Here is a 25185-nt window from a genome sequence, read left to right as displayed (position 1 = left end):
CCATAGTGACATGCTCCCACTTCCATTCCGGCACTGCAATCTTCTGAAGTAACCCGGCCGGTCTCTGGTGTTCTGCCTTAATTTCTTGGCAAACTAGACACCGAGCTACAAAGTCTGCAATATCTCTTTTCATACCTTTCCACCAATATGATCGCTTCAAGTCTTGATACATTCGTGTACCACCGGGATGAACTGCAAATCTCGATCGGTGGGCTTCTCAAAGGAGATCCTCCTTAACAGGATGTACCTCCAGGACGCATAATCTGCTTCGGAACCGAAGAGATCCATCCATATCACGTGTGAATTACGGCTTAGGGCCTAACTTCAACTCACTAACTATAGATCTAAGATACTGGTCTTCCATTTGACTTTCCTTAATCCGCTCCACCAATGGGGACTGTGCGATCAAGGAGACCAGTATACCACTGTGTTTGCCCTACTTCAGTTAAATCTAACTCTGAACACTGCCTGAACTAGTACACTGAATTGCCTAACATCCTCTAGACTTCGCTCAATGCATCCGCAACTACATTAGCTTTTCTAGGATGGTAGTTGATAGTGCAATCATAGTCTTTGAGAACTCCATCCACCTTCTGTCGAAGGTTTAACTCTTTCTGAGTGAAAAGATATTTCAGACTCTTGTGATCGGTGAATATCTCAAAGGTAATACCGTAGAGATAATGTCTCCAAATTTTAAGGGCAAAAATGATGGCTGCTAATTCTAAATCATGTACGGGATAATTTTTCTCATGATCTTTTAGCTGACGAGAAGCATAAGCTACTACTCTATCATACTGCATCAAAACTGCCCCTAATCCTTGAATAGATGCATCCGTGTAAAGAATGAATCCATCATCTCCAGAGGGAATAACTAATACTGGAGCACTCACCAATCTCTGCTTGAGCTCTTGGAAGCTTGCTTCACAAGCCTCAGACCAAGTAAACTTGACTCCTTTTCTAGTCAATCGAGTCAAAGGTGCAGCAATACTAGAAAATCCTTCCACGAATCTCCGATAGTACCCAGCTAATCCGAGAAAGCTACGGATTTCCTGCACTGACTTTGGTTGTTCCCATCGGTCAACTGCTTCAATCTTCTGGGGGTCTACTGAAATCCCTTTGCTAGAGATTACATGCCCTAGAAATCCCACAAAACTCAGCCAAAAAGCACATTTACTGAACTTAGCATATAAGCGTTCCTTCCGTAAAGTTTCTAAAACTATTCTGAGATGTTGTTCGTGCTCCTCTTCTGATCGCGAATATACCAGAATGTCATCAATAAAGACAATAACAAATCGGTCTAAATATTCTAAGAATACCCGGTTCATCAGATCCATAAAAGCTGCAGGAGCATTGGTAAGCCCAAACGGCATTACCAAAAACTCATAATGTCCATATCGAGTACGGAAGGCAGTCTTCTGAATATCTGTATCTCTAACTCGTAACTGGTGATAGCCTGATCTTAAATCAATTTTTAAGTACACACAGGTACCTTTAAGCTGATCAAACAAATCATCTATTCTAGGTAGAGGATACTTGTTCTTGATAGTTACAGAGTTTAACTGCCTATAATCAATACAGAGCCTCAAGGATCCATCTTTTTTCTTAACAAAGAGCACTGGAGCACCCCAAGGAGAAACACTAGGACGAATAAAACTCTTGTCTAGCAACTCCTGAAGCTGTATCTTTAGTTCCTCCAGTTCTTTTGGTGCCATCCGATATGGAGCTTCGATATTGAAGCTGTGCCAGGAAGCAACTCAATGGCAAACTCTACCTGTCACCGAGGTGGCAAGCCAGGAAGTTCTTCAGGAAATACGTCAGGGTATTCACGTATTATGTGGACATCAGAAAGCTGGACAGAACTATCCATATTGGAACTCACTAAAGACAAGAGATACCCCATGCATCCCTAAGCCAACAACTGCTGAGCCTGAAGAGCTGAGATAATAGATATCCCTCGATCATTGATCCCAATAAATTCCCATGATGATTGATCTAAGGATTGAAAAGTTACCACTTTGGCTCGACAATCGACAGTGGCATGATGCTCTAAAAGCTAATCCATATCCAAAATAATATTGGATTCAGTCATCTCTAGCACTTGTAGATCCACAGTAAGGATATGACTATCGAAATTTAAAGGACAACTCTTGACCTCCTGATCTGACATCAATACTCCACCTGATGGTGTCAATACTGATAATCCATAAGGTCGAAGAGTTGGGACCCTCCTAATCTTGCATACAAACTCAGGAGAAATAAAGGAATGCGAGCTACCCGTATCTATCAATATATCCGCAGGAATACTATAAACAGAAATAATACCTCGGATAACAGATCCTCCAGCTCGCTGTGCCTCCTCACGAGTCAAAGCATAAACATGTCCTGGCTCAAGACCTGATGGCTGACCCCTCTGGATAGAAGAAGAGGGCTGACTCTGATCCTGCGAAGGCTGGTATGACTGGGTCGAAGGCTGATAAGATAATGGTGGTCGATCACTGGGTGGAGGTAGCAATCACTGGGTGGAGGTAGCAATCTGGGTGGAGCTACCAATCCGCCGAGATGGAGTCGGCATCCGCTGAGATGGAGCCGCGACATCTGAGGTGGAGCTGGCAGACATCGCTGGAGGTATTGAGTGATACTCACTCTCCACCTGGGACTGCAAATGATAGAGTTGTGGCTGGTGAGCAGACTGTGTAGGTGGGGGATTTCGTGGCTGAGACTGCTGAGATCTCTGCGGGCCTTTCTGCTGCCGAGACCGTGGAGGTCGTGAGGTAGGTCGAGCCTGCTGAGACCGTGATCCTCCTGCTTGATGTTGTGCCTTCAAAGTGCAATCTTTCTGCATATGTCCTGGCGGTTTACAATAGAAACATATACTCTTATCCAGTGGACATTCGATGCCGGTGATTTGGTGCACCACATTGAAAACACTTCACCGATATCTGGCCCCGCTGTGATGGAACTGGGCGACTAGATCCCTGTGATACTTTGGCCACCTTTTGTGACCGTGAAGACTCTCTAGTCGTATCCTGACCACGAGATCGACGACCTCGACTCTACTGTCTAGCGTGTGAGATCTGCGAGGTTTGTCGGCTGGCTTCTCTTTCTTGGGGGACTTGCTGCTGAGTCATCTCAATAAATATGGCCTGATCAAGTGTCTCCCGATAAGTGGTAATAGGAAATCCAGACATCCTGATCCGAATATATGCTGCCAATCCCTGTGTAAAATGAAACATATGATCTGAGTCCTGAGCTACCATATGTGGGCAAAACTCAGCAAGTCTGCTAAATTCTGCACTATAGTCTAGCACGCTCCGATCACCCTGCTTGAGACTCATGAACTCCTGGTGTCGAGCAATACAAAATGCTACAGGAAAATACTATCTCTCGAACGCCTCTCGAAAAGACTGCCAAGAGATAATCTGATCCCCAAAGACTGTCTTTTGCATCTTCCACCATGTGGATGCTTGCCCTCGAAAATGATAAGCGGCTAGCTCTACCTTCTCTGTGTCTGAACAGGACATGTACCCAAAAGTGCCCTCAATATCCTCCAACCATGTACGCGCCACCCAAGGATCGGTGCCTCCATGGAACAGCGTAAAACGATCCTTTGCTGAACTAGCAAGCAAAGGAATACGGGCCTTTTCCATAATAAACGATGCTGTAGGAATGGCTGGTACGGCTACCTGAGCTGCAACAAGATGAGGTTGTCCCTCAGTCTGACCACCGACTCCAATACTGGGACCAACCTGAGCTCCCGGTATCAACTCAGATGGGGAGATAGGAGCCTCATCCAAACCAAGATCAGTAGTAGTGGCACGCTGACATGCACGACCACGACCGCGACCACTACCACTGTCGCGACCACGACTGCGACTACGGGCACGGCTACTGCCCCAACCGCGACCACGGGCTCGTGGCATTGCCTATAAAATCAGATGAAATTTTTTCAATAATCATATATAATCAGGATAATTAAAACAAAGAATGACCCGTAAATCCTATAGCTCAGAGATACAACTCGACTTGTATAAAAATTCCTTTGCTCGAGAACTACATAAACTGAAAACAAAAATCTCGAAATAAAACCAAAACCCACGAACAGAAAACGAAAACCGGGCTCTGATACCAATAAAATTGTCACGCCCCCAGAAGAGTCCCTGCCAGACGAAAATCCGACAGCATCTCCCCTGTACTGGTGACAATATGAAGCATACATACATACATCACAATATATAAACATAAACAACATATTCATCAGCCCACACGACTGGAACATACATAAAATAGAAACAACATAACCACGAAATGTATCAATTATATATATATCTATCCATAGACTACAATTACTATACAGATAAACGACATCTGTAACAAAAGTGCAAAATGTAAATACAGCGAAACAAAAGTAAAACAAACCAGAAAATCAGCACGTCGAGATCTCTGAGCAACTCTACGAAAGTCCAAAATCAACAGTAATATCAAAAGGATCCCTGTGTCTGCAAAACTGGAGACCAAGGAATGTAGCAAATTAGCCAAATGGCTAAGTGGATACTCAAGAAAGATGTGCATGAATTTAATCTTATTGAAGAAGTCAAGGAAGTAGAATAAATCATCATCTTTTGTTACAACTTTAGGATTATTCTTAAAGTTCTACATTTATACATATATATGTATAATCATCTTCTCATTATCTATAATCAGGTAAAATTTTTAGATTAGAGTTTAGGATCTTCACCTTATCATCACTTGTCATCATTAATAAAATCAATTCTTCAATCTTATTATTTAATCACTCAATTATAAGTTATCATGGTAAGATCAACATGTATATCAATAGTCTGAATCTGATAAATCAACTAAAAAGTGAATCACTGGAGCCAATATCATCAGAGTGAAATATCATATGGATAGGCTAAAAGCCTCCTAAGAGTATAAAACTGTCGCATACGTCATCTGACGTACGGGCTATCAGCCCTCACCGGTGGAAGACATAATAAACACCGACCGAGGGCTACATCACGCCAACACGCCTCGGGTGTACGGTCAGATACTCGGATCACGGCCACCGCCTACCACAATAACATGTGGGCGGTCCAGTACTCTAATATAGAGCTCTGGTATAAAGCTAGGCTCATAGTCTTCACTTTTTAATTCTTCATTTACTATCTTTATTAATTCACTGTTATGATTATATTCTCTTTTCATATTGAATGGTCAATCGAGGTAATATTTTCGGATCAAGTCTATTAATTTATCATTATAGGGTCCACAGATAAAAAGCTACAAGTATCAACAGATAGAGTATCAAAAGCATGAAATATGTAAGGTCAAGCAAGTCAAAAGAGACAAGGTATCAACAGAAGATAAATTTAGAATATTTCTTTAATTTTAAAACAACCCTCCCATATCAATCCCAATATGAACCCACATATGAACAAGAAATAATATCAATTATTTACCCTCCAATAATTTTAATATTTTAACCCATTTCGCTATTTCTAATATCAGTTTAATCCCCATTTTGAAAACAATAATACAACATATACATATTCCAATTTATATATTTATTCATGCACAAGGAAATAGACAAGAGTAGATGTATCCACCTTATATACAGCAAAAAATCTCCGAGTATCGGCAGGTCACCGTGCTCCACTCGAGCTCGGATCTACAAACACAATATCAAACATAACTTAAATAATCAAAATACTATCTAATAATAATAATGACCTAAAATCTACACATTAACTCTGATTCAAAATCAGTGAATTATTTTGATCTCGATACCTCGTACCACTTCGCATTCCTAAATACAACATCTGTTATAATCTAAATAACCCTTCTAACTACACATCAATTTAACCAAAAGCAACCTAAAATATACCTTCTAAGGGTTTTGTGTGGCTGCTGGAAATGAGGACAGCAACTAGGGTTGCTTTCCCTTTGTCGTTGGCCACCTCAACTAGCTCCGGCGAGCTCCGGCGAACTCCAACGGTACTGCCAAGAATAGGGCAGCAGCTAGGGCTGCTGTTGGAGGAAACAAAATGCAGCAAAAAATGCTGCTGTTGGTGGGGAAAAAGGAGAGAGCAACTAGGGTTTTGTTTCCTCTCTTCTTCCGGTGGTTTGGCGAGCTCCGGCGAACTCCGAGGAGCTCCAACAGTGCTGCCGAGAAGCAGAGAAGAGGAAGCAAAGGAGAAAACAGTGCTCTGCCCTTGCTGGAGGAGGAGAAGAGGTGCGGGAGGAGAAAACGAGGGCTGCTTGAGAAGAAGAACGGGAGAAAAAAAATCTGCCGTTTGTCGCCGCTAGAGAAGAAAATGAAGAAGAAGAGAGGGGTTTTGAGGCTTTGGTGGGGAAGAGAAAAGGGAAAAGGAAAAAGGGGGGTGTGGGGGAGAGCAGTGCACGTGGGTGAGTGGGCATGGGTGTTTTTGGTTTTTTTTTTTTTTTTTTTTTTTCTCACACTTAACATAAATTGTTGATGATTAGGGTTAACAAGTTCTCAAGGATGGAGGCGGAATTGATACCAGGATTGCCTGACGATATTGCTCTCATATGCCTCCTCCGCCTCCCTTTACATGCCTTGGTCGTGGGTCGGCGTGTCTGTAAGCGATGGAAGAATGAAATCACTTCGCCGTCTTTCTACCACCGCCGAAAGGCCGCCGACCATGCTCGCCCCCCTCGTCGCACTTGTTCGATATAATCCTTTTCCTGTCCCTCGTTACAAGAACCTGATCTTGTTCGAGCCGACCACAGGAGTCTGGACCAAGCTGCCCGCCATCCCGGACTGGGATATGTACTGCCAAGCGGCCGCCGTGGGGCACGAGCTGGTGGTGATAGGCGGAGGTATGCGTCTCAGCACTTCGGTCCACGTCTACAATTTGCTGACCGGCGTTCGGCGTCGGGGAGCAACGATGCCGGGCCCGGGGAGGACCGCCTTCGCGTTCGCCGTTTCAGCGGAGGCACGGATGGCTTACGTGGCCGGTGGACAGCATGAATACGGGAAGCCGCTGCAGTCTGCGCTGGCCTACGACGTCGCGGCGGACTCGTGGGTGTGGCTGCCGGACATGTCGAGCCCTCGGAAGGAGTGCAGGGGGATCTTCGTCGACGGAGCGTTCTGCGTCGCCGGCGGCAACCGGAGGCTTGGCTGGACCTCTGAGGTGTTCAACGTCACGGTGGGGCGGTGGATGGCGAATCAGGGGATGCTTCTAGGGCAGGCACTGAACAATCCGACGACTGTAGTGGCGGCGGAGGAGGGCAGGGTGTACAGCTGCGATCAGAATGGGGTAGTGGATGTCTGCTCGGACATAGACGGCGGAGGCGGGTGCCGAAGGCTGGGGGTGTTTCCCCAGGAGCTGTATGGTTTTCGTGCACATGTGGCGACGTGGAATGGTGGGGTGATGGTGATGGGAACCAGGCTGGCAAGGAAAACGGCGTGCATTTTGGAGGAGGGGAAGTGGCGGCAGGTGGCGTTGCCGGCGGAGTTCACCACCGGCTGTGTCCAGTTCTTGTGCAGCCTCCAACTTTAGCGATCATCGTTTCCAGAAACTATGCAATTTTATCTTATTTTCAATTGTGAACTCATAGAATCTCAACTTCTACTGCTAAGAATAGTTAGTAACAATCTGCCACAATGTTTCATATTATAGACAATGTTCATTGACTCTGGATGAATTGTCCTGCTCTGCTCTGCTCTGCTCATCTTCTTTGGAAGTTGAAAACTTTGATCGAAAATGCAAACACAAACGCAAACAGCACCGTGAAACCCACCACTGCAACTGCCACCACGCCTAAGAAGTCATGCCGAAACCCAAAGAACCTCTCGATGAAGTCCTGCACCTTCTCGCCATTGTCCATCGTCTGCTCATAGTCGCCGAACTGCGATGCCACTAGTCCGTACAATGTCCACGCGACGGGGCAAGCCCAAGAGTACCATCTCCACCACACTGGAATCCTCTGCGACCACCAAACAGAGCATCCTCAGCTCGATTGGAGGAGTCATAAGAGGAAATATTGCGCGAAAAGGGAGAAAACTTACAGGTCGAGGAACAAGAAAACCAGCAAAAATGTTCCATATCGCGTAGAATGCAGTGGAGACGATGGCCGCGATGTCACTGTTGGGCGTCATGGCCACCGCCATCATGCCGTAGAACGTGAAGTACATGAAGGTGAAGAACATCAAAAAGAGGTACCAAAAGAACTTCTCTAATGTCCACTCGAAACCAATCATGCTGTAGACAATGAGCCCATAGATTACAGTCTGAAGGAAGATGTGAGGAACCTCTATCAACACCTGCGTTCGAATTGGATGAATGTGAGAAACAATCATTGAGGGAGAGAGAGAGGTATTTGCACTAGTCATTCAACAATACCTGAGAAAACGCATAAGGAAGAGCAGAGTACATTCCGGCCGCCTTCTCCCGGTAGAAAACGGTTCTTTCTACATCGACGATCGGCTGCACAGTTTGGCCGTTTTGTATTCCGATGAAGAGGACTGCGGCGTACATGGAGCCCAAGGAGTTGAACAGATCTTGCTTCGTAGTCCTGCAAAATTTTCAGTCATTGGAACTCAAGATTCTCTCTGACATTCGAACTCGTTTTGAGAGCTTACACTTTCTTTCCGAGTCTCCAGAAGATCGTTCCGAAGATGAAGGCGATGACTGTCGTGAAGAAAATTCTTGTGGCAGTGTAAGATGGATTTCGCCAGTATGACTTGTGCTGCTTCCACAAACAAGCCATGCACTGCGTGAGGAAGGATTGCGAGTACTTTGTGGGAAAGAACAGGTCTTTTGAACCAGGAGGAGGCGCACTCAGCTCACTGATTAAAGCTTTGTTTCTCCTGCAATGGTAAAGTAAACGCCATGAACAATAACTTCGAGTGCTATGGTCGTGGAGTTCATGTATTGATCTTCTACCTGTATAAATCAGAGTTTTTGTATACTTCAGCGAAGTCAACGCCTAAAATCTCTTCCTGTGCCATGGTGGAAACCTCCAACATCCATGTCGCAGGATTGTAGCCATGCTTTATTTTTCTGACTCCTTCAATTCCCTCAAAGTACTCGATCAAATTAGAGGAATCACGTCCCAAGGGGCCGACGTAGATTTCTTCCCCTCCTCGTTTCATCAAAAAGAGCTGCAATTTGTGTCTAATGTCAATTTCAGTACTGAAGCTGTGCAAAGTTGTTTCAGTAACATCGCACCTCATCAAAAGCTTCAAAGATGTCGATGCTCGGTTGGTGAATGGTGCAGACGACAGTCCTTCCGGTATCCACAGTGTTCCTCACCGTTCTCATCACGATGGCTGCTGCTCTCGCATCCAGCCCTGAAGTCGGTTCGTCCATGAATATGATGGAAGGATTGGCGACGAGCTCGACAGCAATGGTGAGCCTTTTTCGCTGCTCGGTCGATAAACCATTAACGCCAGGAAGTCCTACCAGTGCTCCTCTCAGTGAAGTTAGCTCTACCAATCCCATGACTTCTTCGATGAACATCTGTTTCGACAAATCTCATCAAGGGACTGAGCACACTTAGTCTTTGTATGTATCAATTTACTGACCTTTCTTGTTTCAGCATCTACTTCAGGCGACAGCCGAAGCCAGGCAGAGTAGAGAAGAGACTCGTAGACTGTGACATGAGGAGAGTGGATATCATTCTGCTCGCAGTAACCAGAGATTCGAGCAAACGTCTCTTGTTTCTTGGGATAGCCGGAGATGCAGATGCTTCCATTGATGTAGCCACCAGTTTTCCTGCCGGCCAGCACGTCCATGAGGGTGGTCTTCCCTGCTCCGCTCACTCCCATCAGTGCAGTAAGAACTCCTGGCCTGAAGGCTCCACTAACACCTTTCAGTAGCATCAACCGATCTTCTTCGATGCCCTTTTCTTTCATTTCCTGTGATTGTGATCGACGCACTTTAAGTTCTGTTCATTTTTGTTTCAAGAGCATGTCAGGATGAAAGTTCACCTGTGGCATGTCGACAGAGTATTCGATATTGTCGAAGGTGATATAAAGAGGAGCAAAAGGAAGCACCATTCCTTTCTTTGTGTTCCCTGTGGAAGCTTCAAAACCTTTACTGGTTCCTGCAGCCGATAATTCGATGCTTTCGCCTGTCCTGTTTGCTTGTTTCTCCTTCAGTGCCTCCTCGGAGATGACTGCTTGACCCTTTCCTAGTGCTGCAGTGGCCAATCAAGGAGAAATGGTGTGTTAACGGACCATCAAAGAACTCACTAACTAGTTGGTACTTACGGTCGAGCCAGTCGAGGAAGAGCACGAAGAGGATGTTGAACAAGAAGATGTATCCGAGCAGTGCCCCAACACCGATCCAATACCAGTTTGAATCGACGAAGATCCCACGAGCCTCGAGGATTTGGACTCCCAGTGTAACATTGCTGACTTCTGAAACAACCTGTTCCAAGATTGTTGGAGAAGATTGTTATCTGATTTTCATTGAGCAAGATGAAATGAGATGACAACTACCTTTTGCCAGCTATGGCCGAGGAACTCATTCACTGCAATGGCGTTTTGTGCATACATCAGAGGAGATGACCAGTAGCCCCAAATCCACCATTTCTTGATATCATCTGCAAGGAAAGCTCATTTTTACTACTGTTGTTGTTTTCTGGTTGGGATAGAAAGATCATTATCGACAAGTTTTCAAACGATACCGCGAGATATTAGAAATCCACCAAGAACCAAAAGAACAAGCTGAGCAAAGGATCCAAATGTATCTGCAACAACCATTTCCCTCCCAACAGCCGCAAGAAGCCTGAATAGCCCAGATGCCATCTGACTGATCAAGACTAGCAGAAGATAGTGCCTGAAAAATCTTTCCATGTTTGGATCGAACCCGATGACGTAGTATGTCATGGCTATCCAAACTGCACACTCCAAGAACGATATGGGAATTTTCAAAATCCAAGTAGGCATTGCATATGCCCATGATGGATAGAACCGAAGGTCCCTTTGTTTGTAGAATATGGGAAGTTTGGCAATACTCATAGCAAGTTCAGCGAAGCCATTAAACAGATGAGTCACCAATCCAAGAAACATGGCGCCGAAGAAGATAACTCCATCCTCCACTGAATCATGATGCATCTTTGTCCTAAGGAAGACTGTCATTGCAATGGCTCCGAGAATTATAAGCTGCAAAATTATCAATTGTTATATCGAGTTATCGAATTAGTCGAATTGTTTGCTTTCACTCACCTGGACTACTTTGAAGATATATACAAACGAGTTGCGCTTCATCAGCAGCCATTCCCTCGAAATGCAAGCTTTCAGCAACTCCATCTTGCTGATCCCATACTTTGAAGTAGCCAGTGCAGCGGGATGATTCCTTCCCCTATCGAATTCGACACCGATCTCTTCTCCAAGCTTTCGGCCAATGTGGAATGACTGGAAGGCTTCTGCAAACTCATTGACCGGAATGTACCTGTGTGGCTCGCCTTTGTTTGCCCAATACTGGTGTTGGTCCTTCCTCGAAGTGACCTATACATTTCATACATTGAGATTTCAGTATTGGATTACTGATGGTGACTTCATGACACATTTCATACATACTTCTTGCAGGAAGTCTGCAACACCTTTCCTTTCAGGGCACTTGAAGCCCATCGCTTCAAAGAAATCGAGAACGAACTCTCGAGGACCCTGATACACAATTTGCCCCTCGGAGAGTAGAACAATGTCATCGAACAATTCGAACGTTTCTGGAGCTGGCTGAAGCAAGGCAATGAGTGCAGTTCCACCGAGGATGTGAACCGATTGTCGAAGGGAGTTTACGATCTGGTAAGTCGTGGAGCTATCAAGGCCAGTCGAGATCTCATCCATGAACAGAGCCTTTGCCGGTCCGACAAGCATCTCACCTGTTGTGACACGCTTCTTTTGTCCGCCAGAGATCCCCCTTATCATTGAATCACCTACCATTGTATCAGCACATATTTCCAAACCCAAGATCTGTTCGATCGATCGAACACGAAAATTTTCTTATGTTAATGTTTGTAGCAATAATTTCATCTAATATATATATCTTCTTAAGTGAATCTTACCTTCAGAATGTAATCAGTAACCACACTCTCCTGACCTTCAACTGATATAGCCTGAAGGTGCAACATATCGAAAACTGGATTCAGATTCAATGAAGAAGAACACTGTTACATCAATTAGTGGAAATCGATTCTAACCTTCATGTAGACATCAATGTCAGGATCTGGCTTGATATTGGCTTCCTTTTCTCTTCTCGATAGCTCTGTCAGCATGTCTGCAATTGCATTGTGTTAGATTGCGTTATGTAAAATCCTTCTCTTGTTGTTTACGTACCATAACGAGTTCCAACTCCTTGGCATCTCGCAGAGAAAGCCAGTGTCTCCCTGACTGTCATTTCCCCTATGTGAAGATCATGCTGCCCGATGTAAGCTGAGGTCCTCTGTGGCACGAACTCATCCATTTCATGGCCATTGTAAGTCACTCTTCCACTCACTTTCAGAGTCGAATCGAGCTTCCCTGACAAAGCTAGCAGCATGGTAGTCTTCCCTGAGCCAGGAGGCCCTAGAAGCAGGGTCATCCTGAAGTTTAAGAAGACTGAGCATCACTCAAGAACCCTTTTTTGATATATTAACACTTGTATTATTCTCTTACCTGCAGGGTCTGATGATTCCACTTATGTCGTGAAGGATAGATATCTGCCTCTTTCCGCTGGGAACGATGTGCAGGTAACTCAGCACGTCCTTAATCACACACAAACAGTAAGAACAGATTAATGGAGATAGAAATTTCTTTGAAAACAGTGATTCTCACCATGATTTTGTTGTAGAAGAAGTTGAAAAATGTGGGAACGCCACGGTTCCCCACGTAGGCCTCTGCTTCGACGTCGAGATGCTCGAACCTGACTTCGATTGTTGGGTTATCGATTCCAACTCTGTGAAATAGATTGATATTTTTCATTTTTTTTTCCGATCGTTTATGTGAATTTCTTAAGTACGAACTGCGAAAAGATCGATTCGTATACCTTTCCATTCGATTCCTGAGCTTGAGGAGAAACCTCTCGTTGTCCTCCTCGGCCGTCCGGACGAGCCTCTCGAGCAGCCTCTTCCGGTCATGCACGTCGAGGTCGTGGATGTTCACCTCCTGCCCTTCGTCTCTTTCTCCTCTCATGATCCCCTTCCGCATGCGGTCGTAGGTGGGCAGCTTCTCGAGAGCCGCCCACTTGAGGGCCTCCTCGTCGTCCTCGTCGCGGCTCGACCGTCCGAAGATGTCGGCCGACAGCGTCCGCCGCGACGAGGCCGTCCAGTGGAGGCTCCCCCTGAAGCTCCCCTGCATGCTGCCCCCGCCAATGCTCCCCGCTCTGTTGATGCTGTTCATGCTTGCTTGCTCACCTTCGATCGCTCAATCTGGTTAGTAATGATGCTCGGTATATAATCGTCTACTCTTTGATTTATTCCTTCTCAAATCGGTGATGTTTGCGAGGGAATTAATGGCGCAGCTGAGTTTGGTAGGAGGAAAGAAGACTTTTGCGGGGTTTAAATATGAGGACGGTGAAGGTTAAGAATAAGACAGGGAGAAAGCTTAGTTCTTGCCGTAACTCCTTTTTTTCTATCCTCCAATTTTCTTTCTTGATTTATCTGTTTGCTTGAAAATCCATTGATTACTTCGTAATAATCGCGAGAATTATGTCTATGAAATCTGTTGTATTAGTGGACAAATCCTTTTGTTTAAGATCTCTCTGCCGTGATTGATGGTGCAGGCCGGTTGCAGGCGTTTGAAGAACCACGGCCAACTCATGTTTCTATTGATTAATAACGGTAAAATTAGGCAAAGATCTATCACAAGATTGGCAGTTTGACTCGTGACATTGCCGGCTCATTAATACGTGCCGCCTATTTACTACATAGGTTTGACTTTGTGACGTAGACGCCACGTTGACCTTCTGATTCAACTAGAAAAAATCATGTGAAACTGTGAAGAAAGATACAATCTAAAGTCAAAAGACTTAATCAGCAAGCAATATTTCTCAAAGAATACGAACAAATTCGACAAAGAAAACAAATCACGATGAACAACACCACAATCTCCTGTGCCCATCAGCATCCGCCTGTAGAACCACAGGCTTTCCATGGGCGAGGTCCCCCTTCTCAGAATTAGGGAAGGAGAAGGAGGAGGCCTTCCTGCTCACAATGTGGTAGATCTCTTCCACCACTGTCTGGAATGCAGCCGTGACGTTGGAGGAGTCGAGTGCAGAGGTCTCCATGAAGAAGAGGCCCTGGGCCTCAGCTAGGATTCTTCCCTCTGCTGTGCTCACCTCCCTTGTGTCCTCGAGGTCTGTCTTGTTGCCCACTAGAACAGTCACAGCGTTCATGTTACAGTGCGCTGTTTCAATCCTGACCAGATTTAGCTATTTTGAGCTAATTGACATTCTGACGAGACCGAGAGAAGGTGTTGCAGTGCTTACTGTGTAGCTCTTCCAGCCACCGGCCGACGCTATCGAAGGTTTGCCGGCGGGAGACGTCGTAGACCAGCAGGGCCCCTACGGCGCCGCGGTAGTAGGCGGCGGTGACGGCCTTGAACCGCTCCTGCCCGGCCGTGTCCCAGACCTGAGCTCGGATCACCTTCCCCTCGACGTCCAGGGTCTTGGTCTGGAACTCCACGCCGATGGTGGACTTGGAGTTGGGGTGGAACTGGTCCCGGGCGAACCGGGAAAGCAAGTTGGACTTCCCCACCGCAGAGTCGCCGATGAGGACGACCTTGAACAGGTAGTCCTGCGGCCTCTGATCCATCTTCCGTCCTGATCCTCTTCTCTTCTCCTGCGAAGAACTGACAATGGCGGCGAAGGGAGGAGGATCGATTACTTTAGGAAGCGGTCAGGTTCGTGTTATTTGCTTTCGAAGAAAGCAAAGCGGTTGGTGAGTCGGTGACTGATAGCTTGGGACATACTTCACCTCCATAACGTAATTCAGCTGCTATTCCACGTAAAGCATACACTGACCGGTGGCCGTCGTTGTACTGAAGCTCACAGTCACGCTGCCGCCCTTGCGGTCCTCCTCGGCCAACCCTAAACCCTAAATTCAACCCTAAATTCTGAATAAATGTTATTTATTTATTTATTTATATTAAAATGGATATTTTAATATGAATTTTTATAATTCAGTATATTATATGGATAATTTATTGTATGTGCATCGTCTCGAACAGTGGGCGCGCAACCTGATCTGGGGCAGCTTTATACTGGGCCTCGGCACGAGGGCGCACGGGCCCATCTCCTCGATCAGCGAAGCCTGCCAATGTCTGCAATCCAATTCATGGATCTCGAACCGCTCGCCTGCGCCTTCTTGATCAGGAGGGAGACGTCTTCTCGATCTCAACGTCGCCGCGACCGGAGAAGGGGCGAGATTCGGAAGGTCGAAAGCAGCAACCGATTCTGCGATCTGATATTAGGTTTTGCTCCAAATCCAACGCGTTTTGGATCTTTACTCTTGCGGCTTGTTGATTTGTTTGGGTTCCTTCGTTGCCGTCGATTATTCTTCTTTTTATGCGATTTCCCCACTCCTTTATCTCTGTTTTTCTGTCCCGAGATTCCCGACCACTTTGCTTTTTGTCCAGTCGCATCGATTCTTTTGAGCAAAACCCATCGATGGTGTTCTGACTGATGCTTCATGCGGGTTCTCTGTCTCAAGGTCGTCAAGGTCAGAAAGTTTCTTTCCTTTTAACTATTTCTCCTTCTTTCCTCTGCTTCAAAGTTGGCTTTTTGGTTGATACGCCTTTACAGGCAACATATCTTAGTGGATTCTTATTCAGCTTCTGTACTTAGTCCTTGCCAATGGATTTGAATAATAGATATATGTGCTTATATAAATGGTGCTCTTTTTTCGCATGTAAGGCGTGTTGGTTTCGCAGTCATTGTCAGTAGAATCCGGGCATTGCTTGGGGGGAGAGGGGGTTTTGGTGTTGCTGCGAGATGAACTACGGGAGCAGTTCGATTTCTTCAGGTTTGTTTTGCTGTCTTTCTAACGTTTCCTGTCTCTTGTTTTCATTGTACCTCCTTGGGGATTAATTGGTCTTATGCGTTTGGATTGAAATCAAGCTGCTAAGACTCCGGCCAGGGCATTTGACTTCGGAAGAACCCATGTGGTTCGACCCAAGGGGAGGCATCTGGCTACTGTTGTGTGGCTTCATGGCCTTGGTGATAATGGAGCAAGGTAATGGATACTCGCCCTTTATCTTCCTTGCTTTGCTGTGTGTCCAGTGTCTGTGTGATTTCATATTCTGAATTATGGTGTTTTTTAGACTTATTTTGGTGTTTGCAAATCTTAAAATGATTTCTACTGACTGCTTGTTGTCTAAGTGAAGCCAAAACCATTTCACCTGCCTTTTAGTATGGGGGATAAGTTTACGTGGCACTGACAACCAGGCAATGTTTTCTTTGATCTAGTAAGAAGTGCTATGTGACATAGAATCCCATGAATATGCAATTGTTGCTGATATGCTATCTCTCTTCACGGGACTACATCATCTGTGTTCTTAGGAAATCTTTCTTCATCACATTGTGAAGGCTCTTCTTATTATGCTCGAGTTGACTACTAGCTGAGACATTGCTTCTCTAAACATTGAGAAGTGCCTTTTTTGGATTTTTCTTATGATTGCCATTGCACAATTAGTTATATATTCTTTTTGGTTCCAAATCAAAAAGATTTTCTGTAACTATTCTTGATCCTGCATTAGAATTCACAGTTGTACTGTATAATACCATGATGTTTTTAGCTTAGATAGTTGGATTTGTACCATAAGTAGTTATTACCCAATGATACTCATTAGACACTGAGTACCTTTATTATTTCCTTTACTTATTGTTTCAAATTGCATCAAATTAGGGTTGAAACCCTTTTTAGGATCTATCTTTTCATTTATCATCATAACTTGAAATTAATAAGCCTGTAAAAATGGATCTATGTGTTGGCGCCGCGGGCCGGCAAGAGGGGAGGGGTGAATTGCCTGAAAAATAAGAAATACCCTCCTCGTTCTTTCAACTCTAAAAATGCAACAGTAAAATAATAAAAATGACAGAAAATAGAGAAAATACTCAAGAGATTGACTTGGTTACAACCTAGGTGGTTGTTAATCCAAGGCAGTTGAAAAGCTCAGAAACGATCTCCTTCTCTGAAGGCAGAGAAGCCTTTTACACACAAAGAAAGTTCAAGCGTTGCTAGGAATTGAATACTAGAGTTGATTGGTTATTTCCTAGCTCCAGGGGCGATTATATAGCTCCTGGAAATTCTATCTCGAGTGTTGAGGGCGCCTTCAAAGGGGTTGAGGGCGCCTCCAAGGGGATAAGTGGATAAAGTTTTATCCGCTTGCCAACGGCCAATTTGGCCAAGTCGAGGGCGCCCTCAATGCTGGGCGCCTTCAAGGTTGTTGAGGGCACCCTCAATGCTATTGAGGGCGCCCTCAATCTGATGAGGGCGGAGGCGCCTCCAATGACCGTTGAGGGCGCCTTCAGCTGCTTTTCCAGCATTTCTTCATTTTCACTTTAGCTTTCGAAGTCCCGATTGCTTGGGGCGGAGGCGCCTCCAACGACTGTTGAGGGCGCCTCCAGCTGCTTTTCCAGCATTTCTTCATTTTCACTTTAGCTTCCGAAGTCCCGATTGCTTGGGTGATTGCAGCCAACCGAAATAGGACTCACCTGAACCCAATTTTCGGCCTTCTCCTCGAGCAGGCCTCCGTCTGGCTTGTCGTCCCTCGAACGTCGCGCATGTTCTTCTCGTCCACCGGTGTACTGTTCCGCAACTCTTTCGTCCTTCGGACGCACCGAGCCCGTCGGTTCTTTTCCTGTATCGTCCTTCTCGCTAGCTACGTCTTCCGCCAGACATCCTGTGCTCCTAAGTTCCTGCACACATAGACACAGGGATCAAAACCAAACAGGACCTAACCTAATTTGGTTGATCACATCAAAACAACCACGTGGTCCAACACTATGCATCGACATTTAACTTTATATTTTTTTTGGACATGTATGCTAACTATTCATGGTATTACCTATAGTCGCATGATTACTTTCATGAGAATTGTTGTCTTCATTGCCTAAGATCCAATAATGATGTAACCAACTCCTTTATAGTTTGCTTATGTCTATCTTCTGTTAGACTACATTTGAGTTTGTATATTTAATTGTTTTGTAGCTTTGCATAGAACTCAATGAAGGGGTAAGATTCATTTATGATGATATTTAATTCTTATGTACACCTTATTGCTTTTATGCTTGTCTTTCGTGACTGTTGCTAGTTGCATCTCTGATTGACTTTTTTATACTGCAGCTGGTCCCAACTCTTGGAAACCCTCCCACTCCCAAATGTAAGAATGGGATAAATCAGCTATTATATCAATACATTCTATATAATCAAACTCGAGTTGCTCTCCTTTCTGGTGTTTGGTATCATGATAATGTAGACATGCCATTCTCTACCACATTCTTTTAGCTATTATAAACTTGTGCAGTTCGTTGCACATGTTTTATTCTTCCTGTTTTCCATCATATCTTTACAATCTTTATTGCAAGTGCAGATTAAGTGGATATGCCCAACTGCCCCTACCAGGCCTGTAGCAATTTTTGGTGGATTTCCATCAACTGCTTGTAAGTTGACTAGATTATCTGTACTGTTAAATCTTTATTTGTTTCTCTTAAATATCAATTAACTTTTTTGCTTGGTAAGCAAAATCATACTATTGTAATACAATGGCTAAGTTATTTATTGTTTCCTAGGGTTTGATGTTCAAGATCTGTCAGAGAATGGTCCTGATGATGTTGATGGATTGGATGCCTCAGCTGCTCATGTTGCAAATTTGTTATCTACGGAGCCTGCTGATAGTAAGTTTCTGTGGAAGCAAGCATATTAAAAGGTGTCAATATACCATGCGAATTTGTTGGAACGTTTTTCCTTTTTCTCTGTCATTTTTCCCAACTTGTCATTGATTATACTGAAAGAATCAAACCAAATATGCATTAGAAATCAAGTTTTGCCACATGCTTCAAGTGGTACAAGTTGAGATGAAAGTCTACAGCAGCATCTTACTCCTGCAAGCAATAAATTCAGAACTCCTACATTTGTTCTGCGGAACACTTTCCAACTTGTGATTCTTTATGTGCAATAAACTTTGAAAATAATGGCTAAACACTGTTATAGGTAGCTTATGCATTTGATTAATTAGAATTAATAATGTATGTGCTTTTTTGAGTTGCAATTGCAGTCAAACTTGGTGTTGGTGGCTTTAGTATGGGTGCTGCTACTGTTCTCTATTCCGCAACCTGCTATGCTCATGGAAGATATGGAAATGGCAAGCCATACCCCGTCAATCTAAGTGCAGTTGTTGGTTTAAGTGGTTGGCTTCCATGTGCCAGGTATCTTTAAAACAGAGGCAATTCTTGTAATGTGATTGCTTGTACTTTCATTTTTGAATCCAGAGAGATCTGTTTTCCAATGACATTATAATTCTTTAGGAGCTTGAACAACAAATTGGAAGGTTCTCAAGATGCTGCAAGACGTGCATCATCTTTGCCTATTTTTCTATGCCATGGAAAAGGTACCATGTTCTCATGCAAATTAGCTTCGTACCTCATGTGAAATGTTCTTCGAGTTCCATCTTCTATGTACAGATTATATTTGTTGGGTTTGGTGAAATAGAATAGATGTACATAGGAACTGCATATGGTATAAGATACAACGCCACATCTTATTTTCCACCTAACCATAGGAATGTAGTTTGTGGATCGAAACCATTGAATTTGAAACTCCTAATGCTGTGACTAGTAGGAAGGAAAGGAGAGAAGGATAGGAAGCCATGAGATTGATTATGTGGTGATGAGGTGAAAAGGAATGAAAGGACCAAATGCTATCAATTCATCACCTTCTCAGAGTCCAATTCATCTTCTTCTGGTATCCATCACACAGGGATGCTTGCCACCTCATGGACCAATCCCTCAAGGTCCACATTGGATATCATCAGCAACAAGCATCATACTGTGCCATGGTTATTCATGGTCTTCGTGTCCATTGATAGCTCTTTCCTTGGCTTCTATCCATACTTGGACAGTTGCAAAATTGCCCCCCTTCTAAGTAATCATAGCCGCATTGTCTTTGAAATGGACTGGAAGTTTTAGAAGTCACATCTGATTCTCTGACCAACAAAAGAAATCTAAACTACAATTTTTCTGCATTGCAGTTATTTGTATAACTTATGTCATTTTACCATGATACGATACTCCAGGAGATGATGTAGTGCAATTCAAACATGGCGAGAAATCAGCTCAGGTTTTGAAGTCAACTGGCTTTGAGAATGCCACTTTCAAAGCATACAATGGGTCAGTGACTATGTTCTTGCAGAACCACTTTCTGTTCAGTCGATGAAATAGCTTATACGCATGATAGTTACAATAATTTGCTGCATACAGGCTCGGCCACTATACTGTCCCTGCTGAGACGGATGATGTCTGCAAATTTCTCACCACGACACTGGGTCTCGATGGGTCGCAATCGTAACCAAGAACAATCATGCCGGATACCGCCTTGGAGTGAAAATAAGTTGGTATAGTCCAATAGAATATTACATTGCTAATTTTATGTTTGGTTTTGGGGCTTCTTGTGATAATTGTGTCTTCATTGGAGAGTTTGAACATTTAGCACCAACTACTCTTTTTGAGATCACTTAATTCTTATGGGCTATAAGGGGTGGTGGTTTATCATGTCCTTTTTAATTCAAGCATCATGTTTTACTTTTTGTGTGTTGTAACATTCTTGTTGACATGCATGTTTCATCTTGAATTCCTTGTTTGAGTTTTAAGGTTATTCTTGGCCAATCATAATGCACATATATTCAGTCAATTTGTCGTGGGTGTTTCAATCTTGCGATGTACGATGATATACTTTCCAACAAAGTCGACTAGGCCATTTCTAATAGTTAAATTTCTAAATGAGTTTTTTTATAGCCTCCTAATGTCATATTAATGTCACATTAAAAATGGAAAACTTTTTATTCTCTCTATAATAAAAAAATCTCCCTATAACTTTGTTGTAGATCCTGTGCTATAAATTATATAATTCTTTATATTATAAATCATAATATAACATAACTTTATCAAGAGAAAGTTTAAGAGAAAAAAAAAGATTTAGTTTTCAATATTGCTCTTTAACTGTAAACCTTATCTTTATAATGATTTAAGTTCTTTTATCGAGACTTTTTAATTTTACAAACCCTTTTAAAGTTTGCATTGAAGATATTCTAAGATATGAGATTATATCGTATCTCCATGTTTAAGAATGATGTTAAATTTGTTCTTGCATGATTTGTTAGGATGGATATCTCCATTTAAGAATGATGTTAAATTTGTTCTTGCATGATTTGTTAGGATGGATATCTCCATTTAAGAATGATGTTAAATTTGTTCTTGGATAATTTGTTAGCTAACTTGGTGGATAAGGGATAAGTTGATCTTTTGCTAGACTTTGAATGATTGCCCATATATTGCACGAGTTTTCTTGTTCTTTTCAAATAAACATCTAATTTTGGCAAATTTAGATAGGATTTTTTAAAGCATCTGTGCAGGTGTGCATATAGTGAGTATTTATTGCATTTCTCATTTGTAGAAAGAGTATTTATCATCTTCTCTCTTTAGTTTCATCAAGTAATATAATGTTATATATATATTTGTAAAATTTTACCTTTTCCATTTAGATAATATTATTTTATTTTCTTGTTTACTTGTTTTCTTCTCCTTCGGTTTTCCCTTCCTTCTCCCTGCCGTTCCCCCTTCCCTCTTTTGGACGGATTCCGTTGAATAAACTAAACGCCGTTACGGCCTCTCCCACGTTTACTGCTACCACTATACGCACCCTTTCGTCTTCCGCATCCTTCTTTATATAGTAAGCTTTCTCTTCCTGCTCCCTCACTCGCTCCTCTCCTCTTCCTCTTCTCTTCCTCCTCGTCGTCGTTCCGATGGAGCCGCCTCAGCCCAGACGACGACTCTCGGATGATCCTCCGCCGCAACGGCAAGCATTCTCCACGTTTCCGGCCGCAAACACGCCGCCTGCTCCGATTTCATCGGACATGTGTCTCCCTCCGAACCTCTCCCCCTCGAACGGTTCCTTCTACAAGACCCGCCTCTGCCACAAGTTCATCGCCACGGGGACCTGCCCATACGGAGATTCTTGCACCTTCGCGCACGGCTCCAGCGACCTCCGCCAGCCGCCGCCCCACTGGGAGGATATCTCGCGGCCACACCGGGCCGGAAGGACCTACCGGGATTCCTCCTATGGTGATGGAGGAAATGCGAGTGGGTTGCATCGCTCGAAGGGCGCCGGTGGATTTGGTCCCTTCGGCAGGAACCAGAGCGTGCCGAGGAGATCGGATTCGAGGTCCAGAAGCGATTGGGAAATCGCCGGACGCTACTCCAATAGGCATGGTTTCGCAGGTACCCTACTCAAATTCGAATTTAGCGATATCTTCAGTGGCTTCCATTGCTCTGCTCTTCTTGTTTCCTTTTCCTTTTCAGCAAATGAAATTTTATTTCCATGATTTGTCAATGCGCTGTCTGATACATTGCTCTGTGCTATTGTGCGTTTAGCAAATTAGGAGTAAATTGAGATTTCTAGGTTATTTCTTCACAAAGAAGGGTGTTTGCACTTCTTGGTTGAGAGTTTGGGATTGGAGAAGTGACAGTTAATATACTTGAAGAACATGCTGTCTTGATACATTGTGTTGTGAGTAACCCTAAAATTCATTTATTGAATTGGAGAGGAGACAATGACCATCAATGAAACAACAGATTAGTCACTAGAATCCAGAAACTCAAAGCCTCGCATTTTGATGATCATGAATAGAGCATAAATACAAATTTGTTTCAGTTTATCAGCCATATGAGAATACAATGTGTAGGGTAGGGGTGTCAAAAAATGAATCCGACCTGAAGACCTGATCCGAGTTTGACCAAAAAAATCGGATTTGGCTTGGGGGCTTTCGAGTTTGGGTTGGAGAGTTTTCGGGTTAGATATTTTTTGGTCGGGTTTGGGATGATCCGAATTTAAGTTTTAGTGGATTTTTTGGGGCTAAATCAAATTTTATTTTAAAAATTAAGATGTTTTTATATATATCAATATCAATGTTTGTATGATAATAATGGAGTATTAAGATAAAAGTGAATAATTATAGGAAAAATAGTAAAGAAAAAAGTCATTTATAATCGGATTATTCGGGTCGGATTTGGGTTTTAGGGGTTTCGGGTTGTATTCGGATTCCGGTTTGGATCAGATTCGGGTTGAAATTTTTTATATATATTTTTTTCAATCGGACCAGAACCTAACCCGACCCACCACTGTAGGCATTGTTTACCATTCAGTATTGAGATGTGACAAGATATTGCATGTTAAATTTGTGTATCACCATCAAAGCTTTAAACATATCATGTACTTATATTTCCTCTCTGAGAAAACTACAAGAAGTGAAACCTATTCAAGGATCTAGATGATAGTTTTTCAAAATTATTTCATCAAAAATGAATGATTAAAGTTGCTGCCGTGTGACCCACAGGTCATGAGTTTTAGTCTTGGAAATAGCTTTTTGCAAAGCAAGATAAGACTCTATACAATAGACTTTTCCTCGGCCCCACATTGACAGAAACTTTGTGCATTGAGCTACCCTTTTAAAATTGATGATTAACATGTATAGTTTGCATAGACACATTCTTAGGTTTAAAAGCAGTCATTAAGTTTACATGAATATATTGAGCAGCTAATCTTTAGGACCAAATTAACTAGTAAGCTTTTCCAATGTTACATCGAAAACTATGTTTGCTTACTAAGTAGAATTGCTACTTGGGATGTTTATGGTTGATATGCCATCACACTTTCTGGTCCATGGAAACACTTGATTAATCAGATTTATTCTTCTCTAAAAGATTCAGCATTCTCCTAGGTTCAATGCATACAATTGGCTACTCAAGTCTCAAGTTCCTCGTTTTTAGAATAATGCATCTCCTGTTTCAGAACATTCACTTGCAAACTATAAAGAGCATTTTTTCCTTCAGCTTTATGCATCTCAAAACTATAAACTGTTCACAATGTGGATGATGCTGACCTGACTAACTCCTTTCTAGACCCGCCTAACCTTTTCTTTATTGTAATGGCTTCTTGGCACACCAAATTTATAATGCGGCTAAACATTGAAATGTATCTGGTTGGGCCTCCTGAGAAAGTTAAGCACAAAATGTCCTTGTCAATTAAACTCTAGATTAAGTTTTACTCCAAAAGTTTAGGTTTTATTCTCCTCTTTATAGTTCAATGACATCTCAACTAATAAACATGTACAACGATATACAAGGAGAATATTCTTTTCTTTTTTTTTGTGCATCCTTGGCATGGTTTTAATTGAACACTTTCCATCACATTAACTTTCAGCAAGATGCTAGAATATGTTATATCTGTCCATTGTCAATGTGGATGTTGCATCTTGCAAACCTTCCGTTTCATATTCTATAAGAAACATTCATGCTCTTATCATTCATCTTGATTTGAGATCCTTTTCCCCCCTCTTTGAATCATGTTATTATTTTTGGCAGAGTCGAAGTTTGAGGTGGATATGAACTCTGGAGGGCTCCCAACATCTACGAATGATGATCTAGATCCTGCTCTTGCAGGGACAGAAACAGTTTCTAGTTCACAAAATTCGAGAAAGTGGTTCCCAAAACTGGAGGGGATCAAGAAGCTGAATGGCATTTATGCAGATTGGATCGACTAGACAAACAATTTTAGCCTTTTTTTGTTGAGGCATGTAGTATAGAATAATTGCTGAGACAGTTGATGAATCATAGTTAACTGGTGGGGTTTTTTTTTTTCTTTTGCAACTAGTGATGTGGTGATACTATAAACTGAAGGATGCTTTGAACATTATATGAAACTTAAGGACAAAAACGAAAAATTTGCAAAGTTTGTGGCATGTGGTGTATAGTATAATTGGAGAGACAGTTGAAAGTTAGTTAACTGGTTTTTTTAATCATTTTCAACACTTTATGGGATTATAGCCATTGATTTTTTTAATGGTTTTTTTTTATCACTTGATATCATTAGATGTTGCCAGGCTACGTTGTTTTTTTTAAAGAAATAATATAAGAAAAAAATTTCATTTAGCCTTTTATTTTAAACGTATTAACTGCAGAAAAGAAA

General features: G+C 43.0%; 5 protein-coding genes across 7 annotated transcripts; 2 read left to right on the top strand and 3 right to left on the bottom strand.

Annotated features, from left to right (window-relative positions):
* Positions 1 to 3377: 3377 nt before the first annotated feature.
* On the bottom strand, positions 3378 to 5664 carry LOC122013682. Its single transcript, XM_042569918.1, has 3 exons — positions 5607 to 5664; positions 4417 to 4504; positions 3378 to 3923 (listed from the first exon to the last, which is right to left on the bottom strand). The coding sequence occupies exon 3, from the start codon at positions 3918 to 3920 to the stop codon at positions 3378 to 3380; it is 543 nt and encodes a 180-aa protein (XP_042425852.1). The 5' UTR covers positions 3921 to 3923; positions 4417 to 4504; positions 5607 to 5664.
* Positions 5665 to 7692: 2028 nt separating this feature from the next.
* LOC122017582 (ABC transporter G family member 39-like) lies at positions 7693 to 13456 on the bottom strand. The gene is made up of 19 exons (XM_042575228.1): positions 12996 to 13456; positions 12785 to 12905; positions 12626 to 12714; positions 12308 to 12552; positions 12172 to 12248; positions 12037 to 12087; positions 11552 to 11944; positions 11198 to 11479; positions 10657 to 11134; positions 10469 to 10572; positions 10238 to 10397; positions 9956 to 10164; positions 9551 to 9883; positions 9195 to 9485; positions 8910 to 9127; positions 8606 to 8833; positions 8367 to 8538; positions 8033 to 8287; positions 7693 to 7950 (listed from the first exon to the last, which is right to left on the bottom strand). Exons 1-19 carry the CDS (start codon positions 13346 to 13348, stop codon positions 7693 to 7695), a joined length of 4317 nt encoding a protein of 1438 aa, XP_042431162.1. The 5' UTR covers positions 13349 to 13456.
* Positions 13457 to 13917: 461 nt separating this feature from the next.
* LOC122017585 (ras-related protein RABA5a-like) lies at positions 13918 to 15121 on the bottom strand. 2 transcript variants are annotated; one of them, XM_042575234.1, is made up of 2 exons: positions 14436 to 15121; positions 13918 to 14320 (listed from the first exon to the last, which is right to left on the bottom strand). In XM_042575234.1, exons 1-2 carry the CDS (start codon positions 14758 to 14760, stop codon positions 14034 to 14036), a joined length of 612 nt encoding a protein of 203 aa, XP_042431168.1. In that variant the 5' UTR covers positions 14761 to 15121; the 3' UTR covers positions 13918 to 14033. The 2 variants fall into 2 exon arrangements, with proteins under 2 accessions (XP_042431168.1, XP_042431167.1); XM_042575233.1 differs by having other exon boundaries at positions 13918 to 14353; positions 14436 to 15075.
* Positions 15122 to 15241: 120 nt separating this feature from the next.
* Positions 15242 to 20828, top strand: LOC122017583 (acyl-protein thioesterase 1 homolog 1-like). 2 transcript variants are annotated; one of them, XM_042575229.1, is made up of 11 exons: positions 15242 to 15418; positions 15584 to 15666; positions 15861 to 15969; positions 16065 to 16179; positions 18292 to 18328; positions 18539 to 18608; positions 18738 to 18842; positions 19223 to 19373; positions 19473 to 19555; positions 20240 to 20333; positions 20424 to 20828. In XM_042575229.1, exons 3-11 carry the CDS (start codon positions 15939 to 15941, stop codon positions 20509 to 20511), a joined length of 774 nt encoding a protein of 257 aa, XP_042431163.1. In that variant the 5' UTR covers positions 15242 to 15418; positions 15584 to 15666; positions 15861 to 15938; the 3' UTR covers positions 20512 to 20828. The 2 variants fall into 2 exon arrangements, with proteins under 2 accessions (XP_042431163.1, XP_042431164.1); XM_042575230.1 differs by having other exon boundaries at positions 15281 to 15418; positions 15878 to 15969.
* A 127-nt stretch (positions 20829 to 20955) lies between these two features.
* On the top strand, positions 20956 to 24923 carry LOC122017584 (zinc finger CCCH domain-containing protein 12-like). The gene is made up of 2 exons (XM_042575232.1): positions 20956 to 22439; positions 24582 to 24923. Exons 1-2 carry the CDS (start codon positions 21965 to 21967, stop codon positions 24758 to 24760), a joined length of 654 nt encoding a protein of 217 aa, XP_042431166.1. The 5' UTR covers positions 20956 to 21964; the 3' UTR covers positions 24761 to 24923.
* The last annotated feature ends 262 nt before the right edge of the window (positions 24924 to 25185 follow it).

Source organism: Zingiber officinale, chromosome 8B (genome assembly GCF_018446385.1).
Source record: "Zingiber officinale cultivar Zhangliang chromosome 8B, Zo_v1.1, whole genome shotgun sequence".
NCBI lineage: Eukaryota > Viridiplantae > Streptophyta > Magnoliopsida > Zingiberales > Zingiberaceae > Zingiber > Zingiber officinale.
The sequence above is the reverse complement of the archived record's forward strand: the minus strand, read 5'-3'. Positions and strand labels throughout refer to the sequence as shown.

Excerpts from the sequence above, each read along its gene's own strand:
- LOC122013682 (XM_042569918.1), bottom strand. The coding sequence starts at position 3,920 with ATGCCACGAGCCCGTGGTCGCGGTTGGGGCAGTAGCCGTGCCCGTAGT.
- LOC122017582 (XM_042575228.1), bottom strand. The coding sequence starts at position 13,348 with ATGAACAGCATCAACAGAGCGGGGAGCATTGGCGGGGGCAGCATGCAG. Across the intron at positions 8,539-8,605 it reads TGGAGACTCGGAAAGAAAGT|GACTACGAAGCAAGATCTGT; the intron begins GTAAGCTCTCAA and ends AAAATTTTGCAG. Across the intron at positions 7,951-8,032 it reads GTTTTCTTGTTCCTCGACCT|AGGATTCCAGTGTGGTGGAG; the intron begins GTAAGTTTTCTC and ends TGGTGGTCGCAG.
- LOC122017585 (XM_042575233.1), bottom strand. The coding sequence starts at position 14,760 with ATGGATCAGAGGCCGCAGGACTACCTGTTCAAGGTCGTCCTCATCGGC. Across the intron at positions 14,354-14,435 it reads GTGGCTGGAAGAGCTACACA|CGCACTGTAACATGAACGCT; the intron begins GTAAGCACTGCA and ends GGATTGAAACAG.
- LOC122017583 (XM_042575229.1), top strand. The coding sequence starts at position 15,939 with ATGAACTACGGGAGCAGTTCGATTTCTTCAG. Across the intron at positions 19,374-19,472 it reads GGTTGGCTTCCATGTGCCAG|GAGCTTGAACAACAAATTGG; the intron begins GTATCTTTAAAA and ends ATAATTCTTTAG. Across the intron at positions 19,556-20,239 it reads TTTTCTATGCCATGGAAAAG|GAGATGATGTAGTGCAATTC; the intron begins GTACCATGTTCT and ends ACGATACTCCAG.
- LOC122017584 (XM_042575232.1), top strand. The coding sequence starts at position 21,965 with ATGGAGCCGCCTCAGCCCAGACGACGACTCTCGGATGATCCTCCGCCG. Across the intron at positions 22,440-24,581 it reads CAATAGGCATGGTTTCGCAG|AGTCGAAGTTTGAGGTGGAT; the intron begins GTACCCTACTCA and ends TATTTTTGGCAG.